Here is an 18,044-nt window from a genome sequence, read left to right as displayed (position 1 = left end):
TTATCCTGGATAATTCCAAGTCTTAAGTGTACCAGGAAGACTGGATGATCATTCAACTAGGGCACTGGCTGAGTGTCCAGGCCATCAAAGGGCTGATTGTCCCTTGGACCCTGGTGAAAATGAGTGTAGCAGCCAAGAACTGCTCTCACCCCAGTGCTTCTATCACTGCCACCAAGAAAATGCTCTCCTAAATCTTTTTGGAAGCTAAAATGAACAGCATTTTGGCCCATAATGCTATTTGGCAGACATGCTAATGGCCACCATCCTTTTTTCCCCATAATGCAATATGGTCCATCCCGGTCAGCCTAACATCCATACAGGGTAAGATGGTGGAATGCCTCATCAAAGATAGGATCTCAAAACACATAGACGAACAGGCCTTGCTGAGGGAGAGTCAGCATGGCTTCTGTAAGGGTAAGTCTTGCCTCACAAACCTTATAGAATTCTTTGAAAAGGTCAACAGGCATGTGGATGCGGGAGAACCCGTGGACATTATATATCTGGACTTTCAGAAGGCGTTTGACACGGTCCCTCACCAAAGGCTACTGAAAAAACTCCACAGTCAGGGAATTAGAGGACAGGTCCTCTCGTGGATTGAGAACTGGTTGGAGGCCAGGAAGCAGAGAGTGGGTGTCAATGGGCAATTTTCACAATGGAGAGAGGTGAAAAGTGGTGTGCCCCAAGGATCTGTCCTGGGACCGGTGCTTTTCAACCTCTTCATAAATGACCTGGAGACAGGGTTGAGCAGTGAAGTGGCTAAGTTTGCAGACGACACCAAACCTTTCCGAGTGGTAAAGACCAGAAGTGATTGTGAGGAGCTCCAGAAGGATCTCTCCAGACTGGCAGAATGGGCAGCAAAATGGCAGATGCGCTTCAATGTCAGTAAGTGTAAAGTCATGCACATTGGGGCAAAAAATCACAACTTTAGATATAGGCTGATGGGTTCTGAGCTGTCTGTGACAGATCAGGAGAGAGATCTTGGGGTGGTGGTGGACAGGTCGATGAAAGTGTCGACCCAATGTGCGGCGGCAGTGAAGAAGGCCAATTCTATGCTTGGGATCATTAGGAAGGGTATTGAGAACAAAACGGTTAGTATTATAATGCCGTTGTACAAATCGATGGTAAGGCCACACCTGGAGTATTGTGTCCAGTTCTGGTCGCCGCATCTCAAAAAAGACATAGTGGAAATGGAAAAGGTGCAAAAGAGAGCGACTAAGATGATTACGGGGCTGGGGCACCTTCCTTATGAGGAAAGGCTACGGCGTTTGGGCCTCTTCAGCCTAGAAAAGAGACGCTTGAGGGGGGACATGATTGAGACATACAAAATTATGCAGGGGATGGACAGAGTGGATAGGGAGATGCTCTTTACACTCTCACATAATACCAGAACCAGGGGACATCCACTAAAATTGAGTGTTGGGCGGGTTAGGACAGACAAAAGAAAATATTTCTTTACTCAGCGCGTGGTCGGTCTGTGGAACTCCTTGCCATAGGATGTGGTGCTGGCGTCTAGCCTAGACGCCTTTAAAAGGGGATTGGACGAGTTTCTGGAGGAAAAATCCATTATGGGGTACAAGCCATGATGTGTATGCGCAACCTCCTGATTTTAGGAATGGGTTAAGTCAGAATGCCAGATGTAGGGGAGGGCACCAGGATGAGGTCTCTTGTTATCTGGTGTGCTCCCTGGGGCATTTGGTGGGCCGCTGTGAGATACAAGAAGCTGGACTAGATGGGCCTATGGCCTGATCCAGTGGGGCTGTTCTTATGTTCTTATGTTCTTATCCCCATTACTGTGTCCTGTGATGCAATAGTAGCAACAATGTGTCATAAATAAAAATGGTAGACACTACAGAGCGACTGCCACCCTCCTAATGGCAGGTGATGGCACCCTCACCATCTCCCAATGGTGGTGACACTTGGTCAAGAGCCCCATGAAACAGGCACTGTCTGTGTTTTATCAGTACACCTCATTCTTCCAGATTTTCCCTAAAATCCACTAGATGCTGCCTTTGCTTCTGTGTCTCAGTCTACACAATTCAAAATGCCACACACCACTATTTTTCCCCAGCAGTGAGTCACAGGGGAGTTCCAGTAGATTCCCAAGGTAGACCAGGGAGGAAATTCCACATGATAAGGCAGCTAAATGAACTCAATAGCACTTGACTTTTCTACATGCTACAAGGGGAGTGCATCAGTCAGTATTTTTCTGCCCCACCTTCCTGCATGCCTCAGGGTATTTTTGAAATTGAAAAGTTTACAGTACAAGTTGCAAAGTAATTCTGAAGACTCAGCACCCAAAGCTGACTGAAAACAAAGGCTTTGGTGTTCATTACTGACATCAGATGCGTCCATCTCTCAGGTTCGGAGGGCTGGTTTCAGTCTGGGGAGCATTTACTAACAAGTAAATCCCTGCCAGGTCGCTAAGTTCTGAACAACTTTTATGTAACCAAAATACATCACTCTGCTTAAGAGAACGGGGTCGAGTCTGGCTCATGCCGTCCTGGACATTGAGAAGTGTGACAGACAGACAGAAGTATTGCCAAGCAGGAGGGGTTGGTGGTCTAACTTGCTTTCTACTTTGCCTGGAAAAAAAACATGTCAGTCATGCCCAGTGGTGTGATTATGTTGTGTATCTGAGAGTGTTGTGTTTGGATGTGGGAGATTCAGGACAAAAGCCAACATAGTCACAGCCAACTTCCAACAGGCCAAGTGCCTGGAACTGATCAGGGACTCCCTCACAACTCCTCCTCACATGCCTCCAGTCCTGTGCTACTTTTTATATACACCGTCTGCCTCCCAGACCACCCAAATTCCAAGTATACCATTTTTGTTGCCATGACAATAGGGTTGCCAACTCTCCAGGTGGGCCTGGAGTTCTCCAGGAATCCGCATCCATCTGCTAGGTAGACACTAGATAGGCGTTACATAGGTGTTATGTAGGGGCTAGATAGGCGCTATATAGGGGCTTTGTAGGTGCTAGATAGGCATTAGATAGGTTCTAGATAAGCATTAGATGGCGCTATATAGGTGCTAGATAGACGTTAAATAGGTGTTATGTAGGTGCTAGATAGGCACTATATAGGTGTTAGATAGGCGCTAGATAGGTGTTAAGTAGGCGCTAGATAGGTGTTAGATAGGTGTTAGCTAGGCGTTAGATAGGTGCTAGATAGGCGCTAGATAGGCATTATATAGGAGCTAGATAGGTGTTAGATAGGCGCTAGATAGGTGCTAGATAGGCATTATATAGGTGTTAGGTGTTAAATAGGCACTAGATAGGTGTTAGATAGGCACTAGATAGGTGGTAGGTAGGCGCTATATAGGTGTTAGATAGGCACTAGATAGGTGTTAGCTAGGCGCTATATAGGTGTTAGATAGGCACAAGATAGGTGCTGGATAGGTGCTCTATAGGTGTTCGAGAGGTGCTAGATAGGCATTATATAGGTGTTAGATAGGTGTTAAATAGGCGCTATACAGGTGCTCGATAGGCATTATATAGGTGCTAGATAGGTGCTACATAGGCACTATATAGGTGTTAAATAGGCGCTAGATAGGTGTTAGATAGGGGCTATATAGGTGTTAAATAGGCACTAGATAGGCACTCTATAGGTGTTAGATAGGCACTATATAGGCATTATATAGGTGTCAGGCGCTATATAGGTGATAGGTGTTGCATAGGCACTAGATAGGCACTATATAGGTGTTAGATAGGCATTAGATAGGCATTATATAGGTGTTAGGTGCTATATAGGTGATAGGTGTTGCATAGGTGCTAGGTAGGCATTATATAGGTGTTATATAGGTGCTATATAGGTGCTAGATAGGTGTTAAATAGGCACTTTCAATACAAGTAAATACTACCTGCCTCACAGTGATATGTTTTACTTTTGCAGGGTTGCAAGCCTGTGCATTGCACTGGTGTGTAAATGAAAGGATATGTTGCATGTTATTTCTATGTAGGCAATACATTTTACATGGCATGCAGAGATGCATTTATTCTATGCAAATTATTGTTACTTTGCTTTACAAATAATGAATGCATCTTTCAAAAAAAAAACAACAACCAACCCAAATTATTTACACTTCATGAAATTTGGGGGAGTTTCGGGTATTTGATGTTTCTCCAGACTTATGCTTTCATTTTGCCCACCAGTATAGATACCTGACATCATTGCCCCTCTTGAAAAAATAGTCGCCCCCTCCACCTCTAGAATCCTGGCTACGGGCCTGCTTGGCTGCATTGTCTCTGCCACAGACAAAAAGATAAAGAACCTACAATAAGCCACGCAGAGACTGCAGCAGGAAGCCAATGTGACCAACGGTTGTGCAAGTGGGGCCCTGCCCAGAATGGTGCAAAAGGCAGTGCGCCATTAAGGCTGACAGGCTCCTCGCAAAGGTAGAATGCTGTGCCGGATTCTCTCAGTACTCTGTCAATGTCCTGAAACACCAAATCCAATTAGCTCATCTTCAGAAGTAAAAGCTCTGCTCATAAAATTATCATTGCGGCCATAAAATTATCCATCCCTCTCTTCAAACCGAGCGCAAGCACTTAACTCCCTGACCTGCCTGGCTCGTTGAGCGCTGCAGGGGCTGACGAGAATACCAAACCGTTACTTGGGCTTTGCTCCCAGGGAAGGAGCGGACCTGCGCTAAGCTCCTGTATCAAAGAGTGACCACCGAGGGGGGGGGAAGCTTTCAACCGCTGGGTCAACGCGTCAAAGGCTGGAATCAGATGGATTTGGAATCCCTTGTGGGTTGCAAAGGTGAGCTACCAAAGGAGGGTGACCCTTGTTAAACAGGAGTGGCTTGTGAACCTCTGAAGTAATGTTCCCAACCTATGGTTCTCAAGATCCTGGGAAATTGTCTGGCGGTCTTAGAGAAAAATAAAATTTGATCACTTCCAGCATCTCGCTGAGTGAGTGCTCCCCATGGACCATCAGAGAGGACAGGTAATGGACTGCCTCCACCCAACACCCCCATCATCTTTGGTAGTCCGTAGCAGAGTGTGCACTTGGAAAATGCTTCCTTATGGATTGCCAGAGAAGGTAGAGAACATAGCGCCCGCAGCCACAGCTGGCATTTCCAGAATCTTGCCAAGCAACTGCTCACCCACCAACCACCAGAAAAGGTGGAGAAAGGACCAGCTGCAGGCAGCTTGCACTTTCAAGTCTCGCCACTCACTCCCCCATGGATTACCAAATTTAATTGCATTGATTGTGTGCAGGGGGTGGGGTGGGGGTTGCATGTGATCCGCAACCATTCAAGGTTTTTCCTTCAGTGGTTTGTGGGCTCCTAAGCTTCGGAACCACAGCTCTAAAGTCAATAGACCACTGACTGTCATGGCTTCCAAGATGCATAGATTCAACAGGCACGTGAATCCTTGGCATCTCCAGGTAGAACCAGAGCAAGCCCTTTTCTGAATTCCTAGTGAGTTAGTCAACGTAGCAGACAGTGCTAAGCTAGATCAATGAATGGCCTGACTCACTAGAAAGGTGCTTTTATCCATTCACTGTCACCCTGATGATTAAGAGCTTAAGGGCTTACAATGGAGCGTCAGTGCTCTAGCCTGCTCACTTCCGCTTCCTTTCTAAAGCCGGGAAATGTGTCAGGCTGCCAACCCACCAGGAATCAGCATTAATCTCCAGGTGGTTACTGAAAGTAATCCTGGGAGATTTTTAACAGGGGCTCCAGGAGTTCCCAACATGACATCATGATTGAAAAATGCATCTTCAGGAATAGCTTTGGCTCAAAGATGACAACCCGAGCAGCAGGATCAGTGAAGGAAAAGTGCCCCCCCCCAGTTCACCCTCTTCATTGTGGCATACCAACATACAGTATTTTGCAATGCATGCATCTTGAACATATATAAAGAAGAAAATCACCACCACCTGTGTATGACATGGTGCCAACTACCAGGGGACAGATTGCACACTCTGGGGGGAAAAAAATCTGTTTATTTACAAAATAAGGCCACACACACAAAAATGTTAGTAGCTGTGCCATAGCAGGTGCAATTAGCAGAGACAGCCAAAGAAATCAAAACATTTGTAGCTATGTGGATTGCTCCACGGTAAGATCATGCCTGCCTGTAAGTAGAGGTGTTTGTTTCCGGTGAGTAAGATAGGTTTACAGCCTTACTGAACACAATGGGCTGACATCTGAGTAAACTAAACAACACTGTTTTCCAACACCTCTACCCATAAGGTTACAAGAATACGTAATTACCAAATTATTTTTCACTTGTGTTCGGGATCTGGTTAAACAAAACCATCTAAGGGGACGGCAACTGGGGAAAGATCCCAGACTGAATCTTTGAAATATATGACCTTGCAAAACATTGGCACATAGGGGAGCAGACACAGTGGGTCTCTCTCCCCCCCCCCTCTTTATGGTCCTTAGAATTGTCCTTGCAAGTCAAGCAGCCCAGATGGTGGCACAGACTGATGGATCCTGGGAGGGGAGCCAACAACCAAAAAGCCCAAAGGATATTTCCTCATTATCCCTACACTGATCTCTGCTGCAGAAGCTCATGTAAAGAGCAGGTCTTTGTAGAGTTGCCAGCTGGCCAGAAACAAAATGCCGGGTCCACTTTCTTCGCCTTTCAAAAGAGGTTGGAGCTGAAGAAGCCGAAGAAGCCAGCAGGTGCAGAGTCTGTTCAGAGCTAAATCAGGATCTGTTGGAGTCTGCTACAGATCAAACTTCGGTTAAAAGAGGAAGCTGTAGAAGCCAGTGCAAAAGTTGGCAACCCGAGATCTCTGTTAAAACTAGACCTCTGGAAAAACTAAATAATAAATATCAGTAAATGGTCTCAGATCTGATTCAGGGTCAAACCAGACGTGAATGGGTTCTTGTTTCCATCATTTTTTTCTAATCCTGCAAGCTTCCCTCCCATCAAATGTTTCATCTGCACTCATTATGAATTCCTTGCTGATGCTCCAGTCTTGGTTTGTCTGTCAGCTATCGTTTAAACACAAAGCCCATTGAAAAACACAGAGAGATGCTTGGGAATGCAACGATCCTGACCTAGGCAAAGCAGTAAAAGGCATGATTATTCAAGTCCAATAGCTGAGGACACAGAAAGAGAGAGGTCACCCATGAGGATACCAAAAAGGTAGAGGTACATGTAACAAGCGAGTCAGACAGTTATTCCCTCACTGGGGACCTTATAAGAAGAGATACAATTAAACAGCACACCTGTTTTGATCCCCGCAATCAAGGTGGAATCATGTGAACTGGTCACAAAGCTAACAACTCAGATCAGATACAGAAGGTCTCTATCCACATGTTCTCCAAGCAACATTATGGTGGCATATGGAAGAGAGGTCAGCCTCTTCCCATATGGAAAAGCCACAACCAATTGGTCTTTCTCTCTTGCAATCAATGGGTCTTCCTGCAATCCTGTGTCCCTCCAATGCTGGTGACCAAACTAACTCATCAATTCTCATGATGTGAACTCATCTGTGGTCTTAAAGCAGACCTGTAGAAATCCTTCTCGACCGGAATTCTGAACCCAACAAACTCAGGCTGAGACTGATGTTATTCATCTGAGATTCCAAAAACACTGCCAGTCAACCAGAGAGGGTAGCCAAGTTGCATCACACCTCTCCAATCCCCAGACACGACTCCTGATGACATGTGGGGAGGAGTCTTCCCAGCAGGCAAGTCACCTGCCTTTCTTAAATGTTTACTCGCAGTCAGATAGCACCCATGCTTCTCAATGGCTGGCTCCTCTGCCTGGGTTCGATGTGGTCAACTTTCCCCTTCCTGGCTCGTCTCCGCTTTTGGGGCTTGCAACGGTTCCAAACCCAGGGTCCTGGGTACCTGTGATGGCACCCACAGCTCCATCTGGATAGCTGACCAAATCGGACATGCCAGCACCTGAGAAAGAAACAGGCTATTGCTAGTGGTGGGAGAAAACAGTGAGAACAAAATAAAAACACATCACGTCTTTCTGCACATTTTTGTAAAAACCAAAAACCCCCAAATCTGTGAAAAAACAAAACAATTTTATTTGGTTTGTATTTATTATTTAATGGGGTGTGTGTATGTGTATGAGTGATGGCTGTGGTTGCAACTTCTGACACTATACCACTTATATCACCTCCCTAGTACACTTTTAAAGCGATCATTTATCATATAAATTTTGAATCCAAACACACAACATTTTCTGCACTTCTAACTTTTGGAAAACACCAAAATCTGCAAAGGAAAAAAAAAATCATTTTCTTCCACCTCCAACTACTGTTATTTGGGATGGGGAAGGTGGGGGTCTAACCAGGCCAAAAAGAGTTATTGTTCCAGCCTACTGACATACCACAGCAGGGGACAGAAGCTGTGGGCAATGCCAAAAAAGTCACTCTTTTGACAACTGCAAGAAAACCCCTGCGCCCAAGAGCTGTTCAAAGGCCTGCTTCCAACTGCAACACTTTGAGGTACAATGACCAATGGACTTTAATCCGTGACCTTGCTTCTTCCCAAACTCTCAACACAAACTCCAGAGCTGTCTTTTGGTTGGCAACCTTCAGTCTCAAAAGACTATGGTAGAAGCCTACAGCACCTGGTATTCCCAGGAGGTCTCCCATCTGAGTACTAACCAGGCCTGACCCTGCTTAGCTTCCAAGATCAGACAAGATCAGGCATGTGCAGGGTAACAGTTGCTGGCTATCTTTTGTCCTCCAGATATTCTCCTCCGCTTGGCTCCCCTCTTCCTTTCCAAATCCAGGGGGGTAGCAGCTGATATACTGTTGTGGGGGGGGAGGGAGAGCATCTGATGGACTGGGCATGTAAATAGCATACACCGGGGGGGGGGAGAATCCAGATCAGGACCATGGCAGAGAGTAGGCTTAAATCTTACTTACCTATCATCTACCCACCCTGCCATAGTTCTGATCCAGATTGGGTCCCCCTTCATGTGCTATTTATGTATGAAAAAGTCTACTCTGACCGTGCATTTGCAAGATGGCGGCTGTTCTCTACTGAGAGACATACACAGAGATAGACTCTTGTCCCTTCCCTAGAAGGGTGCCCCAAAAGTGCAGTGCATCCTTTGGACCAGATGCCAGGCCTGTCACAGTAACCTCTGAATGCCCTTTCCAGGTCATTGCTCTCATCTGTGGGGGCATCCCATGTATGTGCTTGTGGGGAGGGAGAGAAGAGTGCCAGAAAATGGCTGCAAAACAGCCATCTCACTGATCCAAAGTGGATATGGCAGAGGGCAGAGGCCACGATAGATCCTTCCATCAAGCAAGGCAATCATTAATCGAACATCCCTTTCCTGCTCATCGAGGCACAAAGGTGTGGCAAGGCATCGAGACCCCATCAGCCAGGCAGAGCATTGGAAATCAATGGTTCTCTTCCTCCCTCCCCCCCCATCCCCACTCGCAAGGCAGCAAGGGGCTGGGCTCAACTCCCTAGCTGCTCATAGACCCCCCCCCCCACAGCAGGAAGGCCGTGCAGGCGTAAGGAAGTCATTAACCCTACCCTCAGAGATGAGGCAACTCCAAGAAAAGCTTGCCAAAAGTTCTGCGGTGCACAGGAGCAACAGCCACAATCACTGAGAGCCACGGATGTGCTCTGAAGAGCTTACAGAGCAAACAAGGGAATCTGCTTCAAGGAAGGTGACCTGGTGCAGTGAACGACAAAGCTCATCCAACTTGGAGAGCAGAGTCAAAGGGGGTCTTTCAGCAGCCACAGTGTGTCATACTGCAGTTTGTAAAGGTGTTTGGAGAAAAAAATTCTGTTGTCATTCTGCCCAACGGTGTCTACCTGGACTCCAGGACACCGGCTCTGCTGCAATTTAGTAAAGCTTTGAGGGTGGAACAGGAGTAACCACCAAAGACTGCAATGGCCCACCACTCCTTTTCCCAACAAACACTTGCCATTTGATCTCTGTAAGGCGGAAATGAGTTGCAGGGTCTCTCCCAGAGCTGCCGTCCTGCCTTTGCCCAACTTCGGAATGGCGGTCCAGGTTTCTGCCGGGGGTGTATACTTGGCTTCCATCTCGTCCACCCAATCTGTGCTCCACTCCCACACAGGAAGGGGCCGCTGCCTGGGCTTCTGCTCAGCTTCCTCCAGGCTCTCCAAGGAAGTGTGTGAATGCAGGGCTGCGTCGAGAGGAGACACAGAGGGCAAAAACTCTGCAAGGCAGAAGAACCAAGTACATCATCATCACTCATTTAAGGACACAGCCAGGTAGACAGCTGGGTCCTGGAGCCAGAGCTCATCCCCCAAGGACCCAAGTGAACTGTGAAAATATTGCTGTCACTGCAGACACATCATTCTCTTCTCCAAAATAGCTCACACGAGGCCACAGCTGCTAGCAGGAGCACAGAGAAGGGAAACACCTGTGGCATGGGCCGGAAAGGACAACATTTAACATTTCAGACAGAAAGGTTGCACGATTGTTCTTTGCAGTGATTAGAGAGAATGCACAACACCTTCCCTCCTTGTAATGGCTAATGTGGTTAGAATCCCTGCTCAGTCCCCATAAGCAGGAGCAGAAACAGCCAAACAAAAGAAGTACTTTAGTCTCTCTAACCGTGAATGCGACAGGGTAGTTTTAAGGGCGTGAAAAGGTCAATATTCTATGAAGATGACCGAGGTCCCAAACCTATCCAACTTCCCAGCTCCAATGTAGCCGCAATGCAGCCCAGAGGTAAAGGAACAAATGCTTCCTTCCCTTAAGGAGGCCTTCATGACCTCCCCCCCCGCCCCCAAACAACTGCAGGATGCAGCGCATACCCCTTTGGCATGGCTGCATAAGCGCTAGAAAGTTGGATAGGATTGGGCCCTGTGTTGCTCTCTGGCCACATCAGCTTTTTGAAGTTCAGGCAGAGTGAATGTTAATTGAGAGAAAGGCACGTGCCATGATCACAGTTTTTGGTGTGCCTTCCTTTTAAGGTAAGGCTAAAGGTTAGGAGGCTAAAAGACAAAAGGGAGGAAGATGATAGAGGTTTATGATATCTGGTGGGGATCAAGCTCTTGCACTTTCTCCTGCCAGATATTTTTATAATATTGTTATTCCTAAATTTAGGATTGCTTTTACTAAAGCTAGGTGTAATGCACTTTTATCAGCAGTTCTTTTGGGGCTTTATGCAAGGCGTCCCTATTCAGAGAGACTGTGCCCCTACCCTCAAAATGTGGTGGAGACAACTGCCCACATTGTTTTGCAATGTCCATACTATGACGATTTGAGATCTAAATTTATCTCCCCGATCTTCAGTATTGAAACGGGGATGCAGGTGGAGGAGCAGCTTGCTTTTCTGCTTTCTGATGTATACTCGGATATATCACTCAGGGTTGCCCGCTTCTGTTATGCTGCAGAGTTGGTAAGGAAGAAAACTGAGAGTATAAATCTCTGATTTTATGATTTTACATATTTGTAACGGGGTGTTGGTTTTAATTCTGTGTATTTTGTTTTGTTGTTTGTGACTAGCTGGTCGGATGACCGTAAATAAAGTATCTATCTATCTATGATATCTGGGGTTACGAAAGCAGATCAGGAGCTTTTTGGTGTGTTTTTTTTTCTCGCTATAACAAAATATTCGGACTCAGTGCCATCTAGTGAAATTGATTGGCTTTGGGTCCAGAAGGAACAAAAGAAAGCAGTTCCGCACGCAAGGCACAATCTGTTTTAAGAAATTCATTTGTGGAATTCATTTATGGAATTCATAAGATCTGACTGGCCACTCTCTAAGGACACAATCCTAACTGTGCTCTGGGCTGGCACAAGTCCCTCACACCGGCCCGGGAGGGTCACAAATGTGCCATAAAGCATGTTTGCTCCTCCGTAGGAATAAGCTGTGTCGGTATAGGGATGCACGTCAACCTGCAGAGGTTGCATCCAGCCTCCGCACCAACGGGGAACAGTAGGTCTGCTCTGGCTGAGCTTGGCCGGTGCAAGGGTCTGGGGTGGCATGGGGAGGGCAGGGAGAAGGAGGAGGGCAGACGAGCCTGTGGGTGGGTGGGCAGGGAGTAGGAGGCGGGGCCAGGATCTGGTTAGTTATGTGGGTTATGGACAGTTATGTGGGCCCGTGGGCAGGGAGCAGGAGCTGGGGTCAGGACCTGATAGTTATGCCGGATTCTAGCTCCATTCCCAGGCGGTATGGAGCAGCTCCAGGCTGCTCCGTTTTGCACCACCTCTTCAGGTGATGCAGATCCAAGTAGATCCATTGGGGCCACCCCCAAAGTAAGGGGGATTTCCTTCCCTTGCTTCAGACTGAGCCTCAGCCAGCCCTGACAAGGCTGGCCTGTCTGGGAGGCTGAACAAGGCAGCCAACTCCAGCACTGGATTGGAGTGGGTCATCTGACCGCCCACACCCTCCATCACTCCTCCTATTGGCCCTTTGGAAAAGGAACACCGGAGCAGAAGAGGAAGTGTGGCGGAGCGAGCCCATTCCCTTCCTCTTGCTCCCTGAATTTGCAAAGGAAATAGAGAAACTGGCAGGGGGGGTGGGTGGCCCCCAGCCAGATAAAGGTGGAAAACTGGCATGCCATCACAGGCATCGGGGGGGGAGGGGGGCTCATGTCAGCCCTTCCTCCTGCAATAATATGGGATATGACTTGCCTACCGCACACAGCTGATAGAAAGATTACTGAGCAAATGTTCTGAAGCATGGGGGAGGAACTCCTAGATAAGTATTAGAGTGCTGAGATTTTTTAAAATGCAAATGTGCGCAATGTGCTTTAATGCAAATGATGATTCACTGATGCAGAATGCAGATGTAGGACAGAAGCCAGTAGGTGCAGGTGAAGGGTGGGAGAGAAGGACTCACAAAGGCATCTGATGCCAAGCTGATATGCTGGCAACCCTAAATCCAAAAGAAACAAAAGATTCATAGTCTGGAAATGCATTAACGTCCATCAGCTGGAAGAGCTGAAAGTGATCCGTCTTTGCTCAGTGTAGTTTGCAAGGTGGTCGTGGACCAACAGGAAACACCCCAGCGGCCAGACTCATCATTCCCCACAAGAACTTTCAGAATGAGCCAGTCCCGAGTGTCTCAGAATGAGAAAATCCGTGGGAAGCCAAGAGACCAACCTGAGCCAAATGTTCTAAGACTTACTTGACCTCCCTACGGTGGCCTGCATGGAACAAAAGTGGACCCTGGCATCACTTCAAAGGACACGGTCTTGCCTGTGTCCTGGAGGGGAAGGAGAACAGGAGCTGCTGCCTGGCCAGCCCATTCCGGAATTCTCGGCATGGCTGTGCCTGAAAGGTCCTTTCTTTTTGCATTTTTGCTGGCTCCATCAATTTTGTCATCTACGGCTCAAAGTTTGCAATCTGGGAGGAAAACTCCAAACAAAAGCCTCATTCTCACGGCAACAGAGAATTACTGCAGTGATAAATCAAGTGGCACTTTCCTGGCCGTCTGCCTTATTAGGAGGAACAGAGATTGAATGGAAATGCCCAGAACCTGAGCAGCAGATAGAACATAAATCAATTCGGTTGTCGGCCACAGAAAGTGGATGGCTCCCTGCCTGCAGCTCAACTCCACAGTCCCAGAGAGCATCTCTAGGGAAGACAAGGGAGCAGGTGGACTCTGCTTAGCACACATGTGTAGGGCTTGTTGCTGCCGGATTCCTGTTTCCCCCTCACCTGCTGGGGTCTCTCTTTGTGATGTTAATGGATAAATCATCACTGGAAGGGGAGGAATCACACTTATTTGTCTGTGTTTACACTAGCATGGTGTGTGGTTTAGACACCATAGCCAGTTACCCTGCACATGCCTGATCTTGTCTGATCTCGAAAGCTAAGCAGGGTTAGGCCTGGTTAGTACTTGGATGGGAGACCGCCTGGGAATACCGGGTGCTGTAGGCTTATACCATAGTCTTTCCAGACTGAAGGTTGCCAACCATCTCCCTATACTGAACACTATCTCCTGATCTTGTCTGATCTCGAAAGCTAAGCAGGGTCAGGCCTGGTTAGTACTTGGATGGGAGACCGCCTGGGAATACCGGGTGCTGTAGGCTTATACCATAGTCTTTCCAGACTGAAGGTTGCCAACCATCTCCCTATACTGAACACTATCTCCTGATCTTGTCTGATCTCGAAAGCTAAGCAGGGTCAGGCCTGGTTAGTACTTGGATGGGAGACCGCCTGGGAATACCGGGTGCTGTAGGCTTATACCATAGTCTTTCGAGACTGAAGGTTGCCAACCATTTCGGTGTGTGGTTTGGGAGTTGGACTTAGACCTGGAAGATCCAGGTTCAAATCCCTGCTCAGCCCCCGGAAGCTTGCTGTGTGGCCTAGGGCCAGTCACTATCTCTCAGCCTCACCTACTTCAGGGTTACAATAGGGTTACTCCTACAGGGTTATCGTATGGACAAATGGAGAGGAGCTACAGCCCCTCCAGAACCACAGCAAGATAAAGATAACTGATTTCCTGCTAGGAACAGTGGTGGTGGTGGTGGTGGGGAGAATGTGATTACCTGTGAAGGCTTTGTCAACATCTCTTTGTGTCAGCCCAAAACAGAAACTGTCTACTGCCACTGCCAAAGCTTGGGCAAAGTTGGCGTCCATAAGGAAGGAGCCATCGGAGGAGCTGACCAGGCTGCATCGCGTACTGGTCCCGTTGTCCTCCGAGACGGAGCCCCAGCCGTTGAGGAGGGAGCCACCCAGCGAGGCTTCGTCCTCACTCAGGCTGGATGAAGAAGTTCGGCAGAAGCTGCGGAAATACTTGGCGGAGTGGCCGTCATCCTCTTGCAGGTCGGGTTCCTCGTCGTCTTCCACACCGGCAGTTTCTAGCAGCTGCGAGGCCAGGGGGCCACAGATATAGCCATAGGTGTGGGAGGGCGAGACAGCCCGAGTAGTTGTGGGGATGCTCTTGTTCTGGTGCCTTGAGGGGTAGAACACACAATGCTAGTATTAAAGCAGGAGCAAAAATCAATGTAAAAGATGTATGAAATGAAAATTCCTCCTTCGGATTTGAACAGTGGTTCTCACACATTTAGCACCGGGACCCACTTTTTAGAATGCGAATCTGTCAGGATGCACCAGAAGTGGTGTCATGACTGGAAGTGACATCATCAAGCAGGAAAACTTTTAAGTCCTAGGCTGCAATCCTATCCACACTTACCCAGCAGTAAGTCCCATTTACGATCATTGTTAAAAGAATATACATAGCACCTTGTTAAACGTACAAGTCTGTAACATTTCCCCAAATGCAATCACAGACCATGGTAGCATCAAATCTAACAGAATAAAAATAAAATATTGAAATGAATGGGGAACCACCCGAAATTGGCTCGCGACCCATCTATTGGCTCCCCACCCACAGTTTGAGAAACACTGCATTAGAAAAAAAGAAGATGTGTGGAGGGGAGGAGGAGAGCAGAGAGTGGTGGGCTAGAACATCTCTCAAGTACATCTTTCACCTGAAGCAATCAATCTACTTCCTTGAATGGGCTAGTCCTTCCAGGTCATACTGGCAGATCTGTAGGCAGTGAAAGAAAGGACCACCTGAAATTTTTCCTATCCAACTTAACCAGCATTTTTAGGCTACACATTTCAATGAGTTTGGGACACTCTAGCCACCATTCTTTTCTCTGTCCCGCCACAATTCCAATCCATTCCCTTTTCCTTTCCTAATTCAAGTAGTGGGGGAAGGAAGTGAGCACACAGTAATGGATGTTGCCCATCAACCCGCCATGTGAGATAACTGTCTCAGTTAGAGACAGGATGGTACTGTGGGGGAGGGGGGAGGGGAGCCATTTTCTCCATACTATGCACTGTTCTATAGATCTTGATCTCGGAAGCTAAGCAGGGTCAGGCCTGGTTAGTACTTGGATGGGAGACCGCCTGGGAATACCGGGTGCTGTGGGCTTATACCATAGTCTTTCGAGACTGAAGGTTGCCAACCATAGATCTTGATCATGTCAACCCCTTCATTGTCTGTCCCTCCCACATAGAAGACCCAAATGCATTAGCCTTTCCTTGTAAGGAAGATGTACCAGTACCTGCCCATCCCTGTCCTCGTCAGGTGAATTGCCCTTTTAAAACTCTAATCTCTGTGGATCTAGCCAAGCAGCTTCCCATCCAAGAACCAACCCAAAGTCTGCTTAAGTTTCAGCCATACACTAGCATCAGGCATCCCCAAGCCATTCCTGGGCTCAACTTGCCAGCAGCACACTGATTACGCCCTCTGGCTACACATGCGTGAAATTCCAGGCAGCTGCAAAATGGCCCCTGTTGGATCTTTGCCATACAACCCGTTGGCTGAAACTTTTTTTTTAAATTCTAAAAAGAAAAGCCTAACATTTCAAGGGACAGGGAGAAAAAAGGATAAAAACTACTAGCTCTGCCTGAGACAAGAGCCAAAAGAGGAAACCAATGCAATGGTTTCCAATTCCATTCCATTCCATTCCAATGCAATGAAGGTTTGCCATAATGAGCAACTTGTGTGCATGTCTCTTCTTTTCAGGAATATTGCCCCAGTTAAATTACAAGGTCAATTTCAGCAAAGACTGCAAGCAACCAAGCATAGCTTTGTTTCCCTTCCCTCTTCCTGGCCTTACTCAGCAATCTGTTCCAAGAAAGCCACATCGTCCTGATATTCCAGAAAGGAATCCTACCCCCCACCCGCCCCCTCCACACACACATGCATCTACCAATTCCTCCAGCTCTGGCCCACAAGGCTGCTCTAAGCCACCTCCCTCCCAAATTGCAGCTGAAAGCAGATCTGGCCATTGTCAATGGAGGGTTTTTACTACCGGCATCAATGAAGCTCTTGAACCTGGTGACATTTCAAGAGAACATTTATGCGGTTGTGGTGGTCTACTCTTATACCTGTATTATGTAGGCTTGCACGGCTGCTTGTCTTGCCCCTCCCCAGCCCCCTCTTGAATCGAAGCCCCTCCCAAAGGGGCCGGAAATGAAATCAGAGAATGCAACTGACTTTGGATCGTCACCGCCATCAGCCCACATGCCATCTGAAGGCCCAAAAAGTTTGAAAAGGGCAGCCTAGCAGCAAAAGAAAGAGAGGGCAACTGTTTTGTGAAGCTTACCCCAAGGTGAGCACATGAATACAAAGCCCTGCCACTTGAAGCTCCTCTTCCAAATGAAAGAGACAAATAAGACAGAATCAAGAGATCAGAAGGAGGGTTTTGGTGAAACTCTTTCGGGATCTCATCTGATCTTGGAAGCTAAGCAGGGTCAGGCCTGGTTAGTACTTGGATGGGAGACCACCTGGGAATACTGGTTGCTGTAGGCTTATACCATAGTCTTTCGAGACTGAAGGTTGCCAACCATTTTTCCCCCCCTCTCTCTCCCCATGTTTGACCTCTGGATAAGGTCAATTTCACATTCCAAAGTAGTTTTTGCCATCCTCAAAACTTTTCAGTGCAAATTGTCACCGTGCTTATTGTGCATGCTTAAGTTAAGCTAGACAGAAGCCTCAATCCTATGGTGCGTAAGGAGAGCCCTGCTTGATCAGGCCAAGGGTCATCTAGCCTGGTCCATCTTCCTATATCTTGCGGTGACCCACCAGATACCTCTGGGAACAGTGAAAACAACAGCGTGCCTGTACCCTGTTACCACTCTCTTGCATCTGGCATTCAGTGATAGGCTAACTCTAAAGCTCAGAGGCTGCATATAGTCATCATGACCTGTAACCTGTGGGGTCCTTCATCAATCTGTCCAATCGCCTTTTCAAGGCAGCTAGGCCAGGTGCCATCACCACATCATGTGGCAAGTAGTTCCACAGAGTAATGACACACTGGGAGTATAAATGCCATTGAACACAATGGAGCTTACTTCTGAGCAGCCATGCACAGTGAATCAATTCCATTTCCTACCATCTGACACTCCTGAGAATACTGGGCTGACCATAGATATCACATTTTTTACAAGGCAGTTTTTTAGGTTCTTCCAGCTATGCTATGTTGGCAACCTTCAGTCTCGAAAGACTATAGTATCACGCTCTGAAAGGTGGTTCTGGAACAGAGTCTAGTGTGGCTGAAAAGGCCAATTTGGGAGTGACAATCCCTTCCACACTGGGAGCAAGTGCAGTCTGTCCCTGGTCTGTCTCCCTGGCCAAGGGCCTTCCTTCTTT

General features: G+C 47.5%; 1 protein-coding gene and 2 pseudogenes across 2 annotated transcripts in view; 1 reads left to right on the top strand and 2 right to left on the bottom strand.

Annotated features, from left to right (window-relative positions):
• Positions 1 to 5,938: 5,938 nt before the first annotated feature.
• Positions 5,939 to 18,044, bottom strand: part of ROBO4 (roundabout guidance receptor 4) — a 66,299-nt gene continuing 54,193 nt past the window's right edge. For both annotated transcript variants that reach the window (XM_066639721.1, XM_066639723.1), the window contains exons 18-20: positions 14,425 to 14,831; positions 9,876 to 10,133; positions 5,939 to 7,875 (exon numbers count right to left, since the gene is read on the bottom strand). In XM_066639721.1, the coding sequence (XP_066495818.1) occupies positions 7,712 to 7,875; positions 9,876 to 10,133; positions 14,425 to 14,831 (829 nt within the window). In that variant the 3' untranslated portion in view covers positions 5,939 to 7,711. The remainder of the gene's footprint in view (positions 7,876 to 9,875; positions 10,134 to 14,424; positions 14,832 to 18,044) is intronic.
• LOC136662708 (5S ribosomal RNA) lies at positions 8,543 to 8,659 on the bottom strand (annotated as a pseudogene).
• On the top strand, positions 13,696 to 13,813 carry LOC136662771 (5S ribosomal RNA; annotated as a pseudogene).

The sequence above is a fragment of the Tiliqua scincoides genome, chromosome 11 (assembly GCF_035046505.1).
Source record: "Tiliqua scincoides isolate rTilSci1 chromosome 11, rTilSci1.hap2, whole genome shotgun sequence".
NCBI classification, from domain to species: domain Eukaryota; kingdom Metazoa; phylum Chordata; class Lepidosauria; order Squamata; family Scincidae; genus Tiliqua; species Tiliqua scincoides.
This window is presented reverse-complemented; position numbering and strand designations above follow the sequence as displayed.